Genomic DNA, 26,309 nt, shown 5'->3' on the forward strand with positions numbered 1-26,309 from the left:
TAGATTATATTACCAGGAACACACTGGAACATATGATATTACCAGAAACTTCAGAGCCAAACCGTCAGCAAGCAGAGCAGGCATATACTTAATAATCTGGCACCATATAAGTCTCAGGTGCTTTAAATAGTTTAGGATTTATTAGAAGGAAGGATGGCAGCAGCTAGTAGGAACGGGTGAAATGGCTTATAAGGAACGGGTGTGAGTGTGCATGCCTGAAAACCAAGATGGTTGCCGCCATTACCAAATTACATCAGCAGTGCCCTGGAAGGAGCCATCCTGTGGTGCCGCCTTGAAGAAAGGGTGGAGATCACCAGACACCGGAAAATATACTGCAAGGTCTGGCTTGTGACAGAGTTATATCTAGAACATCTATTATTATCTTGCCTGAATACATGCTTATTATATAGTTACTACCATTTAGTCGTTCCATGTGAAGAGTGACTGCACATTTGGATAAAAGCCCGTGATGCCAGATTCTTTCTATTTAAACTCGCTTAGACCGTTATCTGGTGCCAAACAATAGGTTCTGTTTGCATTTGTTATGTTTAAGCATTATGCTATCTGATTGTTCTTGACGCTAAACATTTGCTTGTCAGCTTTACCCAGCTTCTTATATCTGTACAATGCTATCTATTCCATCCATGGTCTATAAATCAACTACAATTACAGGCTTATGCCTACGTAATGTCGCTGCTGCCTAACTATGTTAGTTTTGGGGATCACAAGCAAGTAAAGCCCATCACTCTCTTGCAGGGGTCCCTTGTGAAAAATCCCATTAGACTTTGCGCCTCAGCTCTAGCCAGAACTGCGTGTTCCCATTTAAGACAACTCGTTACAGCTTGTTCAGGTCATTGACCTTGCTGATACTCCACTACTGGCCTCTACTCTAGAATACTGACTGTGTAAAGAAGCATCAAAGAAACAGGACCAAACAACACATTTCTTGCAAAGCCTCTCTAGTCTGGAGAAAGATGTTCACAATTCGCCTCTGCCTATGGCATTTATAAAAATTCTCTTGGCTCTTCGCACTTATTAATCCCAGTGCTATGATGTATTTTCTAAATGCAATGTGAGAGCTTGGCAGCGTTCATCCATTTGTGCCTTTGACCTCATGCCTGGCACCTCTCCACTTGGGGGTTGAGTATATCTGTAATTAATACCTGAAACCAAGGGGATCTCTGAATACATTAAGGAAAACCAAGACAGAAGTTTCATTCTCCTCTCCTGCTGCTGCAGGCTTTTTCTTTGTTGAGAAGAACCATACTCTAAGACTCTGCATTGGCTACCAATGATTCAACTAAATAACTAACAAATACCATTACCATTATCCATTTATTGCATCTGTGGATATTCTATTTACTAATCTTGAGTCATAGGGATGTTATAATTTAATCTGGGTTAAGAGATGAGTAGAGGACAGCTTTTAATACCCAGTATGGACATTATCATCATCATCACCATTTATTTATATAGCGCCACTAAAAGAAGATTGTGTTTCCTGATTGCTTCTAATAACGCTCTTATGGAGAAAAGAACAAACTAAGATAAGTGGCCGCCTGAAGCCACCTTTGCTTTTCTCTCCTTAAAATTAGCTTTCTCTATGCTCTATTACACTATCTGGATCACCTTTTGCCCTTCCAACTTAAACCCTTCTTCTTTGAAGATGGAACAATGTTCTCTAAGCACCAAGTCTTGTGGCTTCTTTTCTAAAACATTTCTTCCTGCAGAGAAAAACATAGTAGACCAGTACACTTAGGCTGTGAATCTCGCATTAGATGAGTGAAAGCATATTGTAGAATGAGCAACATTTTATGTCACTTTCCTGCATGCTGCACACTCTTCTTTTTGCACTTATTTTTTTTTTACTTTTCGTCTTGAGTCTAAAACACATGTTCATTTTACAATGAATCTGAGTCATAGAAATAACGCCCCCACGTAGTTAACCAATTCCAGATCCTTGCCTTCTGATTAGACAACACTCATGGGGCAACAATTTCAAATGTGCTAGACATCCTGGGATAAAGAAAACCTTAGAAATGATTAATTGGAATTAATAGTGACCAGCATTTTGGAAATATTAAACAAGGTCCTGCAAGACTTCTAATGTCTCTTTGACATTCCAGGATAACCCTAGAACCACATCTTGATGGCTCTCTCTATTGATCTACCCATTTCTAGTGGCTTTTTCTAGTTTTTTGGTTGTAGCAGATCATGTCCCATTTAATCCTAATGGTAGGTCTTTCTTCCTCCTTTTTGCCTACAACACATCGGTGTGTGGATGTCTGTATAGTGTATGTGGGCACACATGCGCTGCCCATGCTCAAAGACCACTCTTGAGACCAGGGCCGGACTGGGACTAAAAATCAGCCATGGCATTTCAAGCATACAGGCCCATCTCTGTTGATGAGCATGAAAAAACTGGGTGCCGCTAAGGGCGTGGCCACATTGTGCAGGGGGCGTGGTCAACATGGGGCATTGATACATACATTACATACATTATAATAAAACATTACATTTATCAGGCCCTCCCTATCATGCCACCCCTCCACCCTAGAAGCACATTACAACACCCCCAGTCCACTGTACTTATCTATGCTTCTGATGCTGCTGACATCCATCAGAGTGGGAACGTCCTGTAGAGTGAGCAGGGAAACTCTTAGTCTCACAAGATTAATAAATCTCATGAGACTTAGAGCTCCTCGGCTTGCTCTGCAGGCTGTGTCCTGTCCGGGAACTGGGAGTAGCTATCCACTCCCTCCGGCTAACCAGAGCTGGACTTAGTCTCAGGGGGCCCTAGGCACTTAAGACAGGGGGCTCCTATTATGTAATATGGTTATTAGACACATTTTCAACAAATACATAGGCAATACTGTGAGCACTACTGTTAGGTGCACACAGTTCTGCCTTCACAAGCAGTACAATGTGAAGTAGGACATACCTCCCAATTGTCCTTGCAGTCAGACCAAATCCTGACTAAGCAGGACAGTCACCCACCAAATTCAGGACAGTTGGCAGACTGTCCTGCTCTCTCTTACCTGTCTTGTCATTGTCACCACTTGTGGCTCCTAGTGTCTTTAGATCAGTTGCTGCTTGTCTGGATCCTGGAATGTTGGGGGCCCTATTTGGAAAAAAATGGGTACATGAAAGTTAGAAAACTCCAAACAGCACCGGTGTTAACTCAATATAGCACCCACGTTATAAAATTAGTCCTCACTTCAGCCCCAACATTAAAATAATAGTATTCCAATTTAATAAATAAATCTATTTCCCTCCCTCCAAACAACCTCAGCAAGAAATTAAATAGCATTTATGTTTAATAAAAATAACCATTTCCCACAAACATCCCAGGCATTAAATAATTCATAATCACATTTAATAATTAGACCTCATTTTACCCAAAGAGTTCCACATTCACTTAATAGCACACATTATAGTCATAAACTGTCCCCCACACACACTATAGTCATATACTGTCCCCCACACACATTGGCAATTTTTATTTTCCCCCTTCTACAGCCATTGCCCCCCCCCCTGCAGACATTTTCAATCACCCCCTTTCCGCCCTCGCAGACATTTATTGCCCCTCTCCCCCCCCGCAGACATTTATTGCCCCTCTCCCTCCCCCTGCACACATATACCGTTTCTCTCCCCCCCTGCACACATATTCCGTTTCTCTCCCCTTCCTGCACACATATTGCGTTTGTCTCCCCCCCCTCCCTGCACACATACTGCATTTGTCTCCCCCCCTCCCTGCACACATACTGCGTTTGTCTCCCCCCCATCCCTGCACACATATTCCGTTTGTCTCCCCCCCTCCCTGCACACATACTGCGTTTGTCCCCCCCTCCCTGCACACATACTGCGTTTGTCTCCCCCCCTCCACACATATTCCGTTTATCTCCCCCCCTCCCTGCACACATACTGCGTTTGTCTCCCCCCCCTCCCTGCACACATACTGCGTTTGTCTCCCCCCCTCCCTGCACACACATTCTGTTTGTCTCCCCCCCCTCCCTGCACACATACTGCGTTTGTCTCCCCCCTCCACACATATTCCGTTTGTCTCCCCCCCCCTCCCTGCACACATACTGCATTTGTCTCCCCCCCACACATATTCTGTTTGTCTACCCCCCCTCCCTGCACACATACTGCGTTTGTCTCCCCACCCCTCCCTTCACACATATTCCATTTGTCTCCCCCCCCTCCCTGCACACATACTGCGTTTGTCTCCCCCCTCTCCACACATATTCCGTTTGTCTCCCCCCTCCCTGTACACATACTGCCTTTGTCTCCAACCCCGTCCCTGCACACATACTGCGTTTGTCTCCACCCCCCTCCCTGCACACATACTTCTTTTGTCTCCCAACCCCTCCACACATATTCCGTTTGTCCCCCCCCCTCCCTGCACACATACTGCGTTTGTCTCCCCCCCCCTCCCTGCACACATACTGCATTTGTCTCCACCCCCCTCCCTGCACACATACTTCTTTTGTCTCCCCCCTCCACACATATTCCGTTTGTCTCCCCCCCTCCCTGCACACATACTGCGTTTGTCTCCCCCCCCCTCCCTGCACACATACTGCATTTGTCTCCCCCCCACACATATTCTGTTTGTCTACCCCCCCTCCCTGCACACATACTGCGTTTGTCTCCCCACCCCTCCCTTCACACATATTCCATTTGTCTCCCCCCCTCCCTGCACACATACTGCGTTTGTCTCCCCCCTCTCCACACATATTCCGTTTGTCTCCCCCCTCCCTGTACACATACTGCCTTTGTCTCCAACCCCGTCCCTGCACACATACTGCGTTTGTCTCCACCCCCCTCCCTGCACACATACTTCTTTTGTCTCCCAACCCCTCCACACATATTCCGTTTGTCCCCCCCCCTCCCTGCACACATACTGCGTTTGTCTCCCCCCCCCTCCCTGCACACATACTGCGTTTGTCTCCACCCCCCTCCCTGCACACATACTTCTTTTGTCTCCCCCCCTCCACACATATTCCGTTTGTCTCCCCCCCCTCCCTGCACACATATTCCGTTTGTCTCCCCCCCTCCCTGCACACATACTGCGTATGTCTCCCCCCTCTCCCTGCACACATACTGCGTTTGTCTCCCCCCCCTCCCTGCACACATATTCCGTTTGTCTCCCCCCCTCCTTGCATACATATTCCGTTTGTCTCCCCCACCTCCCTGCACACATACTGCGTTTGTCTCCCCCCCCTCCCTGCACACATATTCCGTTTGTCTCCCCCCCTCCCTGCACACATACTGCGTATGTCTCCCCCCCTCCCTTCACACATATTCCATTTGTCTCCCCCCCCTCCCTGCACACATACTGCGTTTGTCTCCCCCCTCTCCACACATATTCCGTTTGTCTCCCCCCTCCCTGTACACATACTGCCTTTGTCTCCAACCCCGTCCCTGCACACATACTGCGTTTGTCTCCACCCCCCTCCCTGCACACATACTTCTTTTGTCTCCCAACCCCTCCACACATATTCCGTTTGTCCCCCCCCCTCCCTGCACACATACTGCGTTTGTCTCCCCCCCCCTCCCTGCACACATACTGCGTTTGTCTCCACCCCCCTCCCTGCACACATACTTCTTTTGTCTCCCCCCCTCCACACATATTCCGTTTGTCTCCCCCCCCTCCCTGCACACATATTCCGTTTGTCTCCCCCCCTCCCTGCACACATACTGCGTATGTCTCCCCCCTCTCCCTGCACACATACTGCGTTTGTCTCCACCCCCTCCCTGCACACATATTCCGTTTGTCTCCCCCCCTCCTTCCATACATATTCCGTTTGTCTCCCCCACCTCCCTGCACACATACTGCGTTTGTCTCCCCCCCCTCCCTGCACACATATTCCGTTTGTCTCCCCCCCCTCCCTGCACACATACTGCGTATGTCTCCCCCCCTCCCTGCACACATATTCCGTTTGTCTCCTCCCCCTCCCTGCACACATATTCTCTACACTTACCAAAGCACTGACAGCTGCCTCCATTGCAGCTAGTCCTACGCGGGAGCCGGGCCAGCGCACAGAGCCGTCATGACGTCACACGTCATGACGGCTACACACAAATAAAAAAAATAAAAAAAATAATTTAATCTGGGTATCACAGGGACCGGACCGGCCCACACTGCCATCGGCCCTTCTGGCATTTACCAGAAGTGCCAGATGGCCAGTCCGGCCTTGCTTGAGACAAATCATTCAATGGTCCAAAATGTAATGCTATCCACTGTCTCAAGCATAACAGAAAGTATATTGCTGCCACCCATAAGAGAGTGGGATATATAACAAATTTGTCCTGGAGACCAATTGCTAGTAGCACAGTGGGTTCACATTAAGTCTTCAAATCTGTGCAGTTTGGATGGGGATTGTGTATTGTGCATATGGGAGTGTCTGTGAAATAAATGATTTGGGATAGTAGGAGCAGGCAACCCAAAACTGCTGTCCTGTCTATCACTGCTTTATTATGATTTAACTTCACAAATATAAATAATGGTAATAATAAAATAAATATACAATACACATGTGACACTAATATATGTAGAAACATCTGTAACATATATCCTTGTATTCAAGAAGTAATGATGTCATCACCTATAGTTGTTGCTTAGTGATGTCACTTAACTCATTTTGAAAGTGTTTCATGATGGACAGCATTGTCTGGAATGGAAAACACACCTACATACATATGAGAGTTACTAACTTGTCTTCTTCCAAATTGAGAATTGTATATTATAAGAAATAATTGACCTCTACTGTAATAAAACCTGTAGTAAAAGTGATCTTAGCGTTCCATAACCTTTATATGGTCAAAAAACTCCTTGGTAACCTATAATTCCATTACATTATACAGTAAGGGGGTACAATATTCCCCTTATAATACATTTTAATGGATCTGAAGTCAGAACGCACCAGTTATACAGTTTACTAATCTCTCTCAGCATCTGCTATACAACAGTAAAAGCTGAGAAGTTTGAGAAAGATGCAGCTAAGATTGCAAAGTCCATATCAATAACCTTTTTCAGCATATTGTACAAATTACTGAATTATCCTTATGGATTGAGCGTCAAAATAAGTGCTTTCATTTCAAAGCCATCCAGCATGCACAGCTCTATACACTTCCTGAAAGCTGCTATCTTTTCAAGGCTACTTAGAAGGGCAGTGCAAATGCCCTAAAGTTGAAGAGCCATTAAGTAAACAATGAGAAATATGAGTTTTGCAGTTTGGGTGGAGCAGGGAATAAATATTCCTCTGCATTTTACTTTTTAACAAATCTGTAGTGGAAAGTCATGGTTAAACTGAATAGTGCATTTTATCCTAAATTTTCAAATGTAGTTGTCTAGTTGTAATATTTTTATTTCAATAATTTTCTTTTCTTTTAAAAGATTTGCATTACCGCAAAATCATAGTTCTGAAATTTGTATACACCTGTAACTTTCTCAGTAATGTTTGCATAAGTTTTAAAAAATAAATCCATATTTTAGGAAACCCACATTGTAAAATCCTACTTATATAAGAATACTAATACACTTAAAATAACTTATCTAGCTGTCTCGTGACGTCTCTAGTCACAACAAGTATTGAATCCCTCTAATGTTAGCAGGCAACGTGAGTGCCGATCATTGATTTTCTTAAAACTGATCTTATTCTAAAATGTGAATGAGGCTTATTTCATAGTCTGGTTAGAACAAAACAATGTTTGGTCTATTTGAACTAAACCTAGTAAAGCTAAATTTGTAAATTTGCATTATGAATTCAAGTTTAAAAACAAATGTTTTTTTCTAAAAACAATTGTTTTAGAACTTCTTGTATTTGAATTTAAAACTGACATTGGTCAAGCTGAAATTGCTCATATGTTACAATTTAGGAGCTTAAATTACTTAGGGAGTGAAAATCCCTATGACCGGCAAAAAGGGTGTTTTCATCAGCTATAGGGCTTTCCTATATTATTATTATTATTATTATTATTATTATTATTACCATTTATTTATATGCAACAAGGGCAAAATAGTTATTATTATCGCCGCTTGTGCATAAATAGATCGCTTTGTTTTATTTTCAAATGCTATATTAATTTTTCCAGTTCTGAGTGTTAGGACCAGTCAGAATAATTCTTTACCAAAAATTGTAGTCCTTCTCAGTTACTTAATCACTTCAGATTTTTTTACTTGCTGGTTTTAACCCTGCGGTTGACCTCCCTGATGTTCACAATACAATGAACAGAAAGCAAAGAGAGTATACAATAATTAACACTGGTTCCTATTGTCAGGGGTCGAATTATTAAAGGACTGTGAAAATTAATAAAGCATGGAAAGAGTAAGATTCCTGTTGCGTCCACGCTGCATATACTCTTTCAGTAAAGTTTGTGTGCTGCATATTGACTATCAATTTAGCCTAGGGACCAATTGCTGTGTTATGTAATTTATCAATGGAATTGAGATTAAATTACACCTGTCACCCACTAAAGTCTTTATGATATTAAATAAGAATTTGTCTGAAAGCAGCTGTTGCTAGGCAATATTTTAAAAGCACATTTTGAGGTATTTTACATTTTATTTTGCTATTACTCTAATATATGAAATAAAGTTAAATTAAACAGGTTATAGATCAATACGGTTTTTTTTGCAAATAACTTATTTCTATTTGTTTATTTGGTTGTCTGCATAGTACTCTGCTGATACTGACCAGGCTGCTGCAGGCACAGATACAGAATGTATTCAACAATTCTACAGTCTTCTTACTATCTCCATTGAAATCTCTAAAAAATGGGCTGAAAAACTTCCTGGATTTGCAGAACTTCCAAAAGACGATCAGGCGTTATTGATTGAAACAACATTTCTGGACCTTTTTGTATTAAGGCTTTCAATTAGGTAATCACCTTCTTCATCAGTCTTTTCTTCCTAATAAAAAAGGGCTAAAAATAGATTTGAATTTATTTAAAAATATACATACTATTGAATTACAATAATTCTTTGTTTTCAGAAATATGTGATGGTGGTAGCCCCTTTCATATGTTGGGTGATGATAATGAGACGTTATAACTGACAATAGAGCTCTTCGTCTGTTTATAAATATGCCCCTTCTGCCTGTTACTCTCCTGAGTCTAAGCTACCAGGATCACTTCACTTGCCTTGCTTTCACATCACTCCAGGGGCTCTAGTGTGCTTCCAGTCTCAGTACTATGATGGATGGACAGTCTCCACATACTCACCTGATAGGATGCCTCTCAAAGTAGACATTCACGTTCTTAGCACTCATCTTTGTAGTAAGTCAGGCTGACAGCACCCAGCTTGGCTGCATCTCCTAGGCCCTCAACACAACTCATAGCAATGCTTCCAACTCCTCTCACACTCCCCTCAACACTCAACTGCTGGCTCTCTCGCTTTAATGTCACTTGGAAAAGCATCAGAAGAGAGTTGGGTTCAAAGGACACCTTTGCCGACAGGAAGTGCTTTTCCTTTTCTTACCATGAGTTTTTTTTTTAAACAATGCAGCACGCTCTATTTTTCATGTGCTAATATTTACTACCAGTACACTAGATGGTATTGCTAAAAAAACAAAAGTATTTGAAAAATGCATTTTTAATAATTTTCCCAACTTTTATATTGAAATAAGCCCTTAATGTTCTGTGTGTTAGCATAATAAAAATTAGAGTGTCAAACTGTGAAACAGTTTATCTTTTAGTTAATTTTTATTTAAATTGTATTTTCCAATGTTAGAATTTTATTTGTAAACATTTGCAACCAAAAGCAAAATGACAAATATTGTAATATATTAAAAATACATTTAAAGTAGTCTTTAAAATGTGTTTCTATATTAGTGTTGCGAGTGTGCTTTTTTATTTAGAGGTGATAATCAGATAAGTCAATTTATTCATATAGTCTATTTTTTTTATGATAAAGGGGCATATTTATGGAAAAAACAAAAAGCCATGTTATGGGTGAAAACTGGAATTCTGCCGACTATAGTGCTTTTTTTTCACCCAATACTTAAAAGAAGTCACTTCTGGCAAAACACTGCTAGCGAAGGCCTGTTTAACAAGTATTGTGACTATACTTGTTACATGAAACCTAGAGGATATTTTTTTTTAATTATTAGAAAGAATGGTTTACCTTTTATTTATCATGAATTTGTGGTTTAAAATATTGCTTGAAATTATACTTGTAATTTTTTTTAGATATATTAGGTTTTATCTTATTGTGATCATTGGTATAGATGGGGTCACTTATATTTAAATTCTAGTTTTATTTGGATTTTGGAAAATACTAAAATATACTGCAGCACAATCTGGACAGATGTTTTTTAATTATTAAGTGAAAATGTATTTCTTTTTTTACTGTTTTACTTACTATTTTATTTATATATAGGTCAAATGTTGCTGCAGATGAATATGTGTTTTGTAATGGACTTGTGCTGCATAGACTTCAGTGCCTTCGTGGATTTGGAGAATGGTTGGATTCAATTAGAAATTTTTCATCACATTTACAGAGCCTTGACCTTGATGTTTCAACATTAGCTTGCCTTTCAGCTGTGTGTCTTCTTACTGGTAAGTAGCATACATAAATAAAAGTGTTTGCCACAAAAATGTAATTCACTTGGTAGTTCATCCCTCTTAGACTCATTTGCTGGAGGACTGTGAATTAGGATATTCCAGTAGGAGATTATGTACGTAGGGATAATGAAATTCCCTCCACTTCAATTGAATACTTATAAGGACTCATTTTGAGTTAGGAGAACATCCATCTAGAATGTAGAATTTTGCCAAGGTGGGGCAAATTTAAACTATGCAGACATATAGTATTTAGAGTTGGCATTGGGCATGTCCAAGCTCACCTCTAAAATGCAGAGTAAAAGTTAAGCTATCCAGTTTTTGTGTGTGCAACATGCAGGTACGGACAGTTTTTTTCCTAGCATGTAAAAAAGCCATTTGCACCATGTGCATCGCAACAGGGTTTGACCAGGAGCAAATGTTCACCCTTTAACTAGATTTGTTCCTAACTGCAGCCTCATGGTTGAAGCATGTAGAATGAGCTCTGACCATGTGTCTTGTGTCACATATTTGTAGAGCCAGACAATGCTACAAACTTGTGTGGTTTTATGTGAGTGAAAGTAGTCACTAAGACAAAACAGTAAATAATAAACCAGATATTCAGATAAACCTTCCTTGGACATAACATTTTTTACCATACAAATAGCTTCCTTCCCCATTTTTTTCTTCTTTCTCTGTCCATCTTTTTGATATAGCTTAAGTTGTGATTAACTCTTGATATAAGTCATAAAGTCCCTTTGAAAGATTTTCTTCTAGCTTTTTGGGGTGATGGAGGGGGTACATAACTTACAACTGTTTTTATTGAAGTAGTACACCATTTGCATAATAAATGAAGGGGCATGTATAGGATTAAAACAAGTAGAGGAGATGTTAGAATGGCACAACATATAATTTACTACCATTTATGTATTAAAATTTATTTAAATAGCGCCAGCATACTCCAAAGTGCTTTACGATTGTGAACATATACAGTAATAAAACTGGGTATTGACAAACAAAAAGTTATGAGAGTCCTGCACGTAAGCTTACAAATCTATATATTTAAATATATTTAAAACACAAAGACATAATGTTTCACTCTAAAGAGCTTTATCATGTCAATGTGATCGGTACAAAGTAACAAGATTAAATACACGTCCAATGCCCTGTGACCCTGGAAGGAGTACATCAAGCAGGATAATTACATCTGTCAATCAAAGTCCCAGGGGAACTACTCTCTGTCTACTCCTGATTGTAGAAGAAAACAATACTGCACATAATTCCTATTCCTGTAATCCTGACAACTGACATGTTGTATGAAATAGGTAAATTTTTCATCAAACAGCATCTTGAATGTAGCATTACTTTAGAGCTACAATAAATCATTGTGAGGCAGTTGCAAACAGTTCACAGTGTAAAAAAATTATAACATCAATTTTAAAGAGCTTATGGCAAAAACAATTTACCATGAAAACATATTAGTTTGACTGGTACGTATGCAAAATGTGTGTATTAGTCACCTAATCTGAACACAAAATGTCAGTTTTGATTATGAAACACCGTTTTTTTGGTTTTTTTTAAATCCACAGCTTCATTTAAACCATTTGGAAAAATTGAATTAAACAACGTAGTCTATATTTGTAACGGAAATGTATTCTTATCACCTCTATGTTGCAGTGTTCGTATATCATTTACCACTTGCCATCATAACTGAGACACAGTTGGTGTAAGCCTAACTCTACATGGGGCTCATTATTCTTATGATCCTTAATTCTTACTATCATAGATCACTTTCTTTTGCACATATAAAGGAGCCCACATTGGTATTGGTTTACATAAACTACATTTTTTTACAGAAATGAAGTATTAAATTAAGTATTAATTAACTCTTGTTGGAATGTTTCTAGATATCCTTTTTTGATAAATGTATAACAAGAGTTTCATGACATATAGGGATAAGATCCTGCTATGTTCATATTGACATATATGCTTTGTGGGTGGTTGTGATGGGTTTACTCCAAAAATGACTTTTCCACCATGATGTCCTCAGGTTTCAAATGTTCAGTGATAGAACAACCTGAATCAAATGAATTCATAAGAATATTCACAGCAGCTGCATATGAGTGTAATATGAGTGTCTTATAGAGATAGCAGTGATCTGATTGTGACAGTGAGGACAGAACTGCATGGGCAGTGTCATGATGTATGTGAGGAGAGGAATGGAAGGCTCCTATGAAACTGATATCAAACACACCTGTCAAGCTTTGAGGAGCGCTGTACTGACAAACTTCAAGGAGAGCTGTGAACTACAGATGCTCAGAAACCACTAACTGGTATTATCGCCACTGAACCAGGAGGTGCGGAGTCCAACATACGCCTGGTGTTCACCAGGGACCCCCGCAAGGAGGTTTGGGCTTCGCTGCACAGCATACGCAGGTCGCGGTCCTCCTAGAAAGTTACCAGAGTAGTGACTGAGAGTAGTCAGAACGGTCCGGGTCAGAAACCAAACAGGAACAGGCAGTACCGAAGGGAGATCCACAGAGAAGTCAGACAGGCCAAGGTCACAAGGATAAGACTAGTAGCAGAATCCAGAAGAATGGTCGACAAGCCAAGGTCACAACACAGGCAAACAGGCACAATCCAGAAGAGAAGTCAGGGAAGCCGGGTCAGAACCAAAACAGGAGCAGGAACATACAATAACACTGGAGAATAGGAGACCTGATACTCTGGTACCCTAATTTTGTCAGAGCCAGGTTTAAATAGAGGCAGCCAAGCTGTGATAGGAGAAGCTTACCGCAGAGACAGACAAGGAAGCATCCCGTTGCCTAGCAACAGGACGTGTCAGTGCACCTGCGCCCAAAGGCGCGAGGACGGCCGGGGACGCTGCGTGCCTGTTGCTTAGCAGCAGGACCCCCCCGGGCGGAACTATCAGGCGGCCGTCCCTGCTTCACAGGGGAACAGTGGGGACAGCGCCAGACAACACCATTCTATGAAACAAAGTTTACATATCCAACTTTTTATATCAGAGGCACAGTCCATGTATTTTATACTTTATTCTTTTATACCCCTTTTGTGTTACAATAAAGGGGAGGGATATTTGTCTGTATGTTTTGTCTTCTTCAGCAATATTCAAATTGCAAGAAATATTAAGACCAGTGCATTTACCTCTGTTGTGTTTTCACTTGCTGGTGAATACTTGTCCATCTTCAAAGGTTTCTCTTGGTCCCCTGCTTATTGGCCTCATACAGTATCCATAATTGAAATATATAGTTAAGTTGTCTACTTTTCAATACTGACTGTTTTGTATTCCCTTCAGGTGACTAACACACAGATTGTGCATACTGTATGTGACTACCAGTCCAGTTGATATTACTGTTATAGCAAATTGTTTTAGCCATAAGTTCTTTCAATTTAATATTTATAAAATGCATTACTCTTTTATTTGTTTTTAACTATCTTGCTACAATTTGTTGTAGCTTTATAGTACTTCTACCCAGTGTCGGACTGGGGCATGAAGGGCCCACCGGGGGACTGCAAAGCTAGGGGCCCACCAGAGGGGGTGTGGCCAGCATCATAGAGGCGTGGCCTGACACTAGAGGGGGGAGTGGTCAGCCCATGAAGGACAGCTAGCATCATAGTGTAGTATATAAAGAATGCAGTGTGTATATAAAGAGTACACAGTCTTGACCTCCCCCTTAGATTGGGTAGAACAGTCACCAAAAATCTGGATTGTCCCACTAGAATCAGAACATTTGACAGACTGTCCTACCTGTTCTTGTCACCACCTGTGGCTGCTGGTTTCTTAAGTTGCGACTTGTCTGGATCCCGGAATGTTGGGTGCCCTATTTTGAAAAAAAAATGGGTACATTTAGAAAATTCCAACCAGCCCCGGCGTAAAATCTATAGCACCCACAATTAATACTTAGGCCTTCCTCCAGCCCCAACATTAAAGATAGAGTATTCTCACTTAATAAATAAACCTATTTCCCTCCCTCCAAACAGCCCCAGCAATAAATGAATATCATTTACATATAATACATATACCTATTTCCCACAACAGGCACTGCCATTAAATAATTCATATTCACATTTAATAAATAGACCTCGTGCTCCTCAAACTCAGCCCCACATTCAATCAATAGCACCTAAACCACCCCAGGATTAAATTAAAGGTCTGTCACCCCATCTTAATTTAATAGGCCCCACTCTTAAATTAAATAGCCCACCAAAATAAATTAAATTGCCCCACCATCACCCCACAAATAAAATAGCTCCCATTAAATAATTAGCCCCCACCTAAACTCCACCATTAAATTAATAGCCTATCTCCTACCCATGTACTATTAAGGCAACCCCACTCCTTTCCCTCATATCACACATTATATTAAAAAAAACATTCCCTCATTATAGCAGCCCACACTCCTTTCATTCACACCATATTGTGGCCCCCCCCTCCCATTTCATTCACACAGTATAGCAGGCCCCCCCTCCCCTGTCACTCACACAAATAGCAGGCCCCCCCTCCCCTGTCTCTCACACAGTATAGCAGGGCCCCCCTCCCCTGTCACTCACACAAATAGCAGGCCCCCCCTCCCCTGTCTCTCACACAGTATAGCAGGCCCCCCCTCCCCTGTCTCTCACACAGTATAGCAGGCCCCCCTCCCCTGTCTCTCACACAAATAGCAGGGCACCCCCGTCCCCTGTCTCTCACACAGTATAGCAGGCCCCCCCTCCCCTGTCTCTCACACAGTATAGCAGGGCCCCCCTCCCCTGTCTCTCACACAGTATAGCAGGCCCCCCTCCCCTGTCTCCCACACAAATAGCAGGCCCCCCTCCCCTGTCTCTCACACAAATAGCAGGGCACCCCCGTCCCCTGTCTCTCACACAGTATAGCAGGGCCCCCCTCCCCTGTCTCTCACACAAATAGCAGGCCCCCCTCCCCTGTCTCTCACACAAATAGCAGGCCCCCCTCCCCTGTCTCTCACACAAATAGCAGGGCCATCTTTCATTCACACTTACCTTATTGCTGCATCTCACATGCTTGCTGTGCGATCAAAAGCAAAACAGGAAGTAACGTGCGTTCCACGGTGGAACGCACGCTACTTCCTGTTTCCTGTTTAGCGAAAGTGACTGGTCCCTGAGGAGGGGCCAGCCACCCACTGCCACGCTGACCCGGCCGCGCGGCACCTGGCTCCCGGCCCCCACCGACACAAGAATCATTTTTTTAGCCCCGCCCCACCACGGAGGAGGGCGGAGCTATCTGCCATCAGGGCCTACCGGTGGATTTCCCGGTCCACCGGCGGCCCAGTCCGACGCTGCTTCTACCTTGTAATGTTGTTTGCACAATGTACTTTTTTCATACACATGTAAATTATCAGCATATCAAGAATAAGAACTATGTGCAGTACTGTTTTCTTTTAGGGGTAGTCAAAAAGCAGGAAGCAAACTGCATTGACTGACAGCTTTAATTATGTTGCCTGATGGATGTCTTCCAGGGTTAAACATTAAACTTGCATTAATCTTGTTACTTTTTACTGACCACATTGGCGTGATGAAACTCTTCGAAGCAATATATGTAGTCTTTGTGATTTTAAGCAATATATTGTGTGTTGTGCCTTTATAATGTCTCTTTTGTTAATATTGTTATATTGAATACTGCTTCTGGTTTGTAGCACCAGCAGGAGTGAGATGTCAGCATTCTCTACCATAATGGTGGCATGGTGGTAGTACTTTGAAAGGCAAACATTTCACTTGGCTGCTTGAATTTGTTGGAAGTACTAGCAGCAATGTTAATGTCAGCAATAATAGCAGCACGCATACCAGCCACTGCTACAACTGTACATGACCCATTGTAGGATCCTGGGCAAGTAATGCTGTAAGTGATGGGGTTACATTTTGTGGTGGACATGGAGTTGCATTATATTGTGGAACTTAATTTATATTCTGTTCTGGTCATCTTAAGTATGATGTGCTGCCCATTTCTTACTTGTCATTATTGGGGAATCATATGGTGGTAATTGTTGGGTATAATGCATATATCCTGAGCCCCAACTGTTTTGTTCCCATGCTCCTGTTTTATCTCTTCTCAACCTGACATCTGTAGACTATGATATAAAATACAACGCTCAATTTTCTTGCTCCAAAAAGTCTCTATTTCCTTAGTTGTGCGTAATAACAATCATTTAGTACATTGATGGGATTTTTGCTCTTTTGCTTTATTATTTGAAATGCCTTTTGTAATAAAAACAGTCTCAATGGCTCCAGCTCTCATGATTAATGCAAGCTATAGTTTATGCTAACAAAACTCAGTGTTCTAGGATAAAAATAGGAACCTTTTCTGAAAGGTATGGTTCTAGTGGAAGGTGATTGATGTGACATTTACACATTCACAAAGTGCAGGTCTGAAGATTTTCCCACTTCCAAGCAAGTCAAGGGATACTTCTAGTTTGCGGTTGTTCCGAGAGACGAGAATAGACAACGTACACAGTCCAATAGCACCATCTCTCCACCATATTTAAAAAATTTTCCAATAATAATTGATTTTGATAGCATCTTTTTTGGATATCATGATCATTGTTGAGCCACACATGCTGTTGTTTTCAAACTGTTGGCCAATATCATATGCAATGTAGCGTCATGTGGACAATATTAGTGTTCACAGAGCAAGACAGGCGGTATTAGATTTCAAATAACATTTAACTAAATATTCTTGGTAGCTTAGTTCTGATAACTTGAAGGAATTGCTGAACATTGGGCTGACCTGGCCAAGTAAAATGTATAGACTCCATGTGAAAAGAATAGCATGTGTGTCTGCTGGTAATAACACAATAAACATCTTTGCAGTTTATCATTTCCCTTTAATTCATACAATAATGCCCTTCCCCTTCATTATTATTTTATTTGTTTTTAACAAACTGCATTAATTGGAGAACATTAGAAAGCAGGGTTAGAAAGATTATTGCATGAATGATAGAGGGTATGAGAGATTAATATACTCCTGTGGGATTGGACAAAAAATCCTTTGCACAGCAGATAAAATAACTGTGTCAACACTCGTTGCCTAGCTGTTTTAATTTGACTCACCCACTACATTTTTAACACTATTGAATATCAATGTCTCCAATGCCTTTCCTGATTTGGAGAAACCTACCCATATTGCACAGCACAGAAAAGCAATTCTCTTTATTGTATACAAAACGTGTACAAATTTGTATTCCCCATAACCTCTGGAATTCATGGGATTATCCAAATCCATCTGGTTCTACTGGATTACCTTTCAATGGGACAGGTGCATTTGTTCAGGGTACACCTGTTTATAAGATATCTTACAAATAATAATATAATAAAACGTAAAAAAAAATGACCAAAGACATAAAAATGGCACATATAATAAAGACAGACACAAAGTCTGTTTGCTTTCATGATTGATTTAAGGTATAATAAGCAGTCATTTTGGAGAAAACTCAAGCATTTTAATATAATTAATGGAGGGGGTCCTAAAGTGGTAGTAGGAAGGACTTTAAAGCAATTATTTTACTATTTTCATCATTCTCATCTATTTTGCAGCTACCTATACTGCCCAGAAATATGTCTCAATTTATTGTTTCTAGTGAATCAAATATTATATAAGTATATTATAACAAAATAAATATTATATTTTCTTATACAGTTATAAATACTATGAATGTTATATATATGATTTTAAAAACTAGTTCAAGAGAAAAATGAATATCAATGCTTTATTAAGTAGGAAACTTTGATATGAAATATGTAATGCATCATATAATGTAGCCTACAATGTAAGCTTTATGTTCTAGCATTTAATTGCATAATATAAAAAAAATAGCTTTAATTAATATATAGAGTATATTACTTGATGTCCATGAACTCTTAGGGCTAGATTTACTAAGCTACGGGTTTGAAAAAGTGGGGATGTTGCCTATAGCAACCAATCAGATTCTAGCTGTCATTTTGTAGAAAGCACTAAATAAATGAAAGATAGAATCTGATTGGTTGCTATAGGCCCCACTTTTTCAAACACGCAGCTTAGTAAATCTAGTCCTTAGTATTTCTATTTTTGAGCAATGAAAATATTTACATTGTATATAAAGCTTCCCATTTATTTTACCTTATTATTTTACCACATTAGCTAGTACTGAAGTGGATTTTATATTAATTTTGTGTTTGGGTCTGCCACTGATTAATGACTTGTTATAAGAGATACCCTGTTGATAATAATATTAATGTTGGACTATATATGTAATGGGGCTGTATAATGTGCTGATCTTTGTGCGCTGTTTAAAGTGATCCTTCCTGAAATATGAGGCTCAGGGATCATGCAGAGTTTGAATCAGGGCCCATGGACTTTAAAGCTGGCCACACATGCTGAAATATTGACAACAATATTACCTGATATCAAAGCTTTGTGGCCCTAAAACTAGCCCAATCAGTCTGATTATTATTAGCTGTGTCAAAAAAGGTAGTTGGAAGGGTTGTGTATGAATTTCCAATGGTGGATATACCAGCACTTATCCTGTCAACTCCGAAATGATAACAGTAAATGTCGACGCATCCATGCTGTCTGCACGTTAAAAATGTAGACATTATATTTGTCAAGAGTAGTAATGTCAACAGTCACAATGTCTCCATTAATCAAGCAAAAACAAATAATAAAGCAATCCCTCCTCCAAAAAAAGACACCTAAAAATTTGTGCTGGCAATACAGCCCCCTGACCCGGCATGCAAGGGGTTAAAAAAACACCACAAGTGTGCTCCTCCCCTCCCTAATCAGATAAACCCTAGTGCTGCCTGCCTACCGAAATCGTGGGGTTCCCACGATCTTACTAAAATCAGCACTAGTCTATGCCAGCCAGGGCTGGTGGCACTATAGCAAGGGAACCCGCAGAGTGGGTTCCCCCTGCCATAATGACAACCAGCCCCAGGCCCAGAATTTTAGATATGATCAAAACTTAACAGGCTAATTTCTTGATTGTCCCACTAAGACAAACTGTAGTGAGGAAAGTCTCTGCTCATATTAAGAGCTTGCACCTACAGAAGAATTCCTGTGTTCTGTGTGAGTGGGACAGGTTTAATATCCATCAAAGTGTTCTTTACCAGGTTGTTCTATATCTTAATCATCCAGGAAACTAGTGATATCTCTGAGGTATTGGAGGCAAGCACTTCATAGTTCTGATCTAATAATTCTACTTCTGGCCTTCTTCACTGACCAACTCTTCCAATGTCTGCAGGGTAAGACATTTCCTACTCAGTCTGACCCTCAAAAGTGCCAGACCCAGGTATCTTGTTTGTATGGACTTTATCTGCATCAACAATAACTCTAGTGGAATAGGAAATATGGCCAATATTAAACCACTGTCACATGTCGGACTCTCAGGTTCTCCGCCCGAGGTCGGCGCGATTACATGCATGCAAATGATCCACTCGGTTGCAGCTCTGGCCGCAGCCATGTTCCTCTTAGGTCTGCGCATGCACAGACCCAATCTTATCTCCTCTCCTGTTCAGTCCATTGGTCAGCTAATCTCAGGCAGTACTATATTAAGCACCTCCTTCCTCAGCACTGTGCCTGTTCTTCAAGTCAGCTACCTGCTAAGTGCAAGATGTGGCTCCCTTGTGCTCCATTGCCCTGCATTGTCTCTTCGCAGACTATCACTCCAGAGGAGCAGTTACCATTTTCATTGCTCTGCATTGTCTTTCCACAGACTATCACTCCAGAGGCACAGTTACCATCTTCATTGCCCTGCATTGTCTCTTCGCAGATTGTCACTATAGAGGCACAGTTACCATCTCCATGGTAACAGTGGTCCTGCCGTACAGACCTTTTTCTCCTAGTGTACTCCCTCCACTATATGTGGTACTGCTTTGCTGATTAACCGCGTATCTTTTCCACGTTCTCAGTGAATTAGGTCAGCAGTCCATGGCATCTCTTACACTGCCTTTACTTTCTTAGAGGTTTGTGCGTGCAAACTATCACTACTAGGAAACTACACCTCAGAGGCTGTGTCCCTACTAACCACTCTCACAGCCCCCTACTGGTCTCGCCAGGTACTTTATTGGACGGCAGCAACCTGCAGTCCAAACCTACATGCGGGGGTCCCTTGTGAAAACCCCTGCATTGTTAGACTTCATACCTCTGAGAAGAGTAGCACCAAACCTGGCAGATCGAAAGGATTCCTCATTCGTGATCCGGTCCAAACGTGACACCCACAAAGGATCAAAGAGCTGCCACTATGGTCAGTAAACAAGTTCATCATGCATTACAAGCTCTCTAATTATATACATTCTGATCAAGGCATAGTCTTTGAAAGTTACATCATGAAATAGTTTCTAGACCTACTGATTAAGAATATAGCATACTAGATAACCCAGAAAATAGAAGTTTTGGAGTTGACATGATTGGACCACGGTTAATATTTATGGCTGCGCGCTACACGAATGTAGTGGTGTCTTCCCCTACAATCTCATATATGGTAGATAAGCAGACCTATCTATAGGTTTGCATTTGGGAGCTTCAATAGACAAAGTGCGACTTAGAAGACATTATCAGTATGTGGCTGGGTTTGGTTTGCTTTGATGCCAGAGTACACTTCAAAGGTCTTGTCCCTGGGAATAAAGTATTGCTTTAGAATTTAGGTCTTTCGGCCAAACACAAGCTAGAAAATTACTTTTTTAAGTAGTAGAGAAGTTACTGGGAGTTCCAATATATACGATAAAAGGACCAGATAGAATAACTAAAGTCTGGTTTAGGAATCACCTCTTCAACACCAACCAGGTGAGAAAGCTTTTCTCTAAAGATGATTTAGAGACCAAGCCATTATTAGGTGACAAATCTGGTGACAAAGAAGCTCCTGAGGATTATAAGACTCAAATTGACTGGTATATCCCTCCAGCTGACAGTAGCATACATTGTAATACCCAAGATGAACTGAACAATGGGGGATGAATGATCAACTATTAAACTTCCACACAGAGAGTTACGGAGGGTTAGCTGAGTGATGTAGCTTTCCTCATTGCGCATATATAATTTTCCTACTTTTTACATATTACTCACTAGTTCATCCTTGCTTTCTTACCCAACCTTGTGGTTTAAGTGAGTTAGTTAATGCTCATTCAAAGTTGGTTGATTTGATATCAGTTTATGCTTCACTTTTTTCTTTTACAGCTATGCCTTTGTAACCTATCACAAGACATAGATGTACATTTTTACTTTGCTTTATCGGTTGTTGTAGTTTTCTCATTAAAGTATCAGAAGGGTTTTTGGGGGAGAATATAGGGACATTCCTTTCACCCACTGGCAGCTCCTGTACTGATCTGAAGCCCCCCAGTTAATCCTCTGTCACTCATTGTTTTAAAAGATGGATTGCAGCAGTGTACTTTTTCTGAAAACATGTGATTCCCAACACATACAATCAATGTCAGCAGCTTTCAGCATATGTCTGATTATGGAGAACTGGCATTTTCATAAAAGGTAGACCGCTGGAAACATATTGGCATATATGGGACCATTCACTTCAGCAGTATTTCCGTTTATGTAATTATATACAGGATGGATAGATTTTTTGAGACATTTAATATTTATATGACATTGCAGATATATAGAATATATCCAAAATATTGCAGTACAAAGATGAACAGAGGGTTCTTGGTTTAAAAAGTGGTACTGTCCCTCTAGGGGAGGGGAGAGTTGAAGAGTTGGAAGGTATGATTTGTGTTTGCAAGTAGGTAAGTATTTAGATAGATAGTTTTGTATGCAGACAGAAAGATAGATAGACAGATAGACGGATATACAGATAGTTTTCCTTTTTTCCCATACTATGTATTTTCTACTATAATTAAAGTAACATTTTATTTCAAAAGAAATAAATGAAGGTGACCAAGTGAAGTTTTTGTAAATTCCTTGTGAAATCTGAGTTACAGCTCTGACATGGCTGGCAGGCTATATTGATCTTTACTTGAATTCACTGAATAAATAATGGTTGCCATAGTAATTAAGCATTCATGACAAGTAGAGAGGCAGAAAGAAATCCAGAGCACCTTGTGTGTCATTTTTGTCACAAAGCAACTACCTCGATATTGTCTAATTTCCTTAAAATAGAAAGAGATCTGAAAATATTACAACAAACAGACAGCATTAGATACTTGTCACTTTACCATGATTTATGTTCTGATCCATGGGGAAACACTGCACAATGTGTAAGGGCAGGAACACATAAGCAGTAATTATAGTTAACGCTACAGAAAACATCAATCAAGTGTTTCTAGTAAATATTTAAAAAATATAAATAAAATAAATCTTGTGACTCTGATTTGCAGATTTTCACAGAAATGCATACTCAAACGTTCAACTCCCTTAGTCAGGCAGAAGCAAATTTAATGAAGACCAGTAACATTGGTGTATTGAGTTTATAATAAAGTACTACATGTTTTATTTTGGGCCATTAAATATGCACTTTTATTCTGGCAATAATTAACTATGTATTTGCAACTGTATGCCATTCAGTTGTTTTGAGCATGTTGTGCTAACATTAATAATTTCCGTAGCCTGCCTAGCAGCTATAAAGGGCAACAGTAATACTTAGAGGCTACTGTAGCTTTAAATTTGATGGTGAGGAAATTCTAGAGATGCATCTAATGGGAATGTCTTTCAGGCTGATTTTTAACCCTCTAAATCAGCGCAGTGAGACTGGCAGCCCAACAGATGGTTATGTCCATGTTTATGGTGCTTTCAACCTCCATAACTTGATACAGTCCCTTCATTTCTCAACCAAAAATAGGAGTCTCCTGAAATTTCACAAAAGCCGCACTTAAAAATGAAAATGTCATCATCTATTATAGTATGTGCAAGAAACCAGAATACCGGAAATCGTTGCACAGAGCATTTTGGCAAGGTCGGTTCTCACAGAGAAAAGCGGAAGTGCTCCTTGTTAAATAGACACATTTGTACAAAACAAATGCACTGTGCACCCACTTTTTTACACTTTAGTAAACAATCCTAGCTGGTAATTTGACGAGGCTGTCTGCATGACAACAGTATCCTTTATTTCAATACTGCCAATTTGACCTGTCTTTGATTTCTACAATAACATTCCACCTGTCACTATTTACAGCATATATTATATTTATACAACGTTTCTTTGTAATGAGCTGAAAATTGTTCTTTTGAAAAACTATGCCCATACAAAACTGCTGCATGTAATAAAGAGACTCATATTCTTGAATGGGTTTGTTGAATCAACATAAAAATGCGAACATTTACTCACATTTATCAAATTGTAGCTAAAATAAAAAAAAAACTTCAATTTTGAAAAGGTTTGACCATTTTCTACCCAGTTCGCACACGATCAAGTCGATTCACATATTTAGGTGCTGAGAATGCCTTCTGGCGCCTTATAAGTAAAAGATAATAATAATGCAAACAAGCCTGCATACATTCAAGTTTAAATTGATACATCTTAATTTTTTTTATTGCGAACATCAAACCGGTGGTACTTACTATAAATGAAATACCGGAGATCTCCGACATGCCTGCCATTAATTCCGAATAGAGAAAATGCCGGCGCTTCACATTGATGTCATATAATATAGCGACATAGGGATTTCTGTATTTAAAGCTGCAATGCCAGGACTCATAGTTTCATAGAAATAATGTAGTCGCATAGAAGTAATGTAGTCGCTGGCAATTAACTAAGCGCAGAGCTGGTCAGCAGCAAGGATTATGTTGGTCAGGGGAGGGCTGGAATACCTTGGACTGGGCCACTGGGCTACCTGCATTTTTTTCCTTTAAAAAAGGCTGATCGTCATTACATTTCAGTTTCATTTAAGGCAGTTACCACCAGGTTTCACTGGACCTTTCCACATTATAAAGTCCTTATGCCATAGCCAGTCTTGATAAAGGGAATGGAGACTTTATAATTTGGAAAAGTGAGTGCCTTTCTTGTGATGTATGTCTATATATATATATATAAATATATATATATATATATATATATATATATATATATATATATATATAAATATATACAAGTTAACCCGTGCATGATACTCATGCATTCTAGTCAAATCAAGCTACTTAAGGTGTTAAAAACTCCCCACTGTCACCCCCGGCAACCACCAACCACTCCCAACTGTCACTTCTCCTTCAAGAAATATATAGGTCAGTGTATAACTCTGCCCAGTAGGTGGCACTGCAGCTTGTTTGTTTTTTTTTTCACACACGCCACTAGGCATTTATATAGTAGATATATATATATATATATATATTATATTTTCACATTTTAAGATATTGTATATATATATATATATATATATATATATATATATATATATATATATATATATATATATACATACATTTTTCTTGCTTCCAACACATCACCTTCAACTTCAAGAACTGACTGTGCACTTGCTGCCCCCAATATATTCCACCCCTTGCCAGGTGGGATTGTAACAAGATAATGCTATTCTCTTGTCAGTGATACTAATTTTGTGGCTGATCGATATATATACATATAGTTATACTTTATTTTTCAACACCTGATTCAGAATTTTTTCTTCTACCACGTCCACCGTATGTTCCAATTTGTTGGCATGATCCCCAATCACTGTTATAGCTTATCTGAGGCTAGTAATCAGTTTCTGTAGTTCCTGTTGTATGGATGGTTTTATCTCTTTCATCTCTTTTAAATCTCTTCTAAATTGCCCAGACACCTTGACTAGTGGCTGGTGCGCGATCTTCATCCCTGACTCAGAGACAGCCTGGCTACTCAAGTATTCCTTTTTCCCTAGCTATATGTCAGGTACAGCCATTGTCACAACTATATTGCGTACCTGCTATTGTTGACGCAACTCAGAGGAAGGTGCGGAATCTAACGTGCCCCTGGTATTCACCAGGAACCCCCGCAAGGAAGTATGGAATCCGCTGCAGGGACACGCAGGTCGCGGTCCTCCCACGAGTCAACAGCGAGATACAAAGAGGTGTCAGACAGGTCGGGTCGGTAACGTTCTGGTAGTACGAGGTACACAAGGATATCCAGAAGAATGGTGAGACAAGCCGGGTCGATAACGTTCAGGCAGAGCAGTACAAAAGGAGAATCCAAATGGGGTGGTCAAACGGTCCAGGTCAAAAGGTCACAGGCAGCACAAGGATAGTCAGGAACAAATACAGGAGACTGGTACACACAAATGCTGGAGGCAGAAAGACCTGATAATCTGGCACTGGTAGGAGTGCCAGAGGATGTTTAAATAGTGAGGTGCCCCAATCAGAATCAGCGCTGCAGCGCTGTCATTCCCGGCGCCAGGGAGATTCATTCATAGCGTCCCGTTGCCTAGCAACGGGGCGCACTGTACTGAGATCGGCAGCCGAAGCCGGAAGTGAAGCGTCTGGTTGCTAAGCAACTAGACGCGCTGGGCGGAGACCAAGCGACCGTCCCGGAAGGATCGCGGGACGGCGCATGACAGCCATTTTCTTTTAAAACATGTTTAAGATTACCTGGGTTTTTTCTCCTCTTTGACATATTGTTTAGATTTCCACCCTGTGTTATATATCTCTTGGACTTGTGTAGTCACAGTGGTACCCGTAGAATTATTAGAAAAGTTGACTTGGAAGTAGAAACTGATAGATTAGGATGCTATCAGCATGGGTAGCTAACTCATTGTGGGTTATTGTACAAATGTACTTTTCCAAAAATTGGTATCCTTTAATTTAAATTTCAATGGGGCTGATTCATCTTCAGACCTAAATCCCGTTGCAT

General features: G+C 40.5%; 1 protein-coding gene across 1 annotated transcript in view; it reads left to right on the plus strand.

Moving 5' to 3' along the window:
• The window catches only part of NR4A3 (nuclear receptor subfamily 4 group A member 3), a 75,190-nt gene that overhangs the window by 39,069 nt on the left and 9,812 nt on the right, over positions 1 to 26,309 (plus strand). Inside the window, exons 6-7 of the mRNA XM_075212702.1 lie at positions 8,682 to 8,884; positions 10,382 to 10,560. Of these exons, the coding sequence (XP_075068803.1) occupies positions 8,682 to 8,884; positions 10,382 to 10,560 (382 nt within the window). The remainder of the gene's footprint in view (positions 1 to 8,681; positions 8,885 to 10,381; positions 10,561 to 26,309) is intronic.

The sequence above is a fragment of the Mixophyes fleayi genome, chromosome 5, assembly GCF_038048845.1.
Source record: "Mixophyes fleayi isolate aMixFle1 chromosome 5, aMixFle1.hap1, whole genome shotgun sequence".
Classification (NCBI taxonomy): domain Eukaryota; kingdom Metazoa; phylum Chordata; class Amphibia; order Anura; family Limnodynastidae; genus Mixophyes; species Mixophyes fleayi.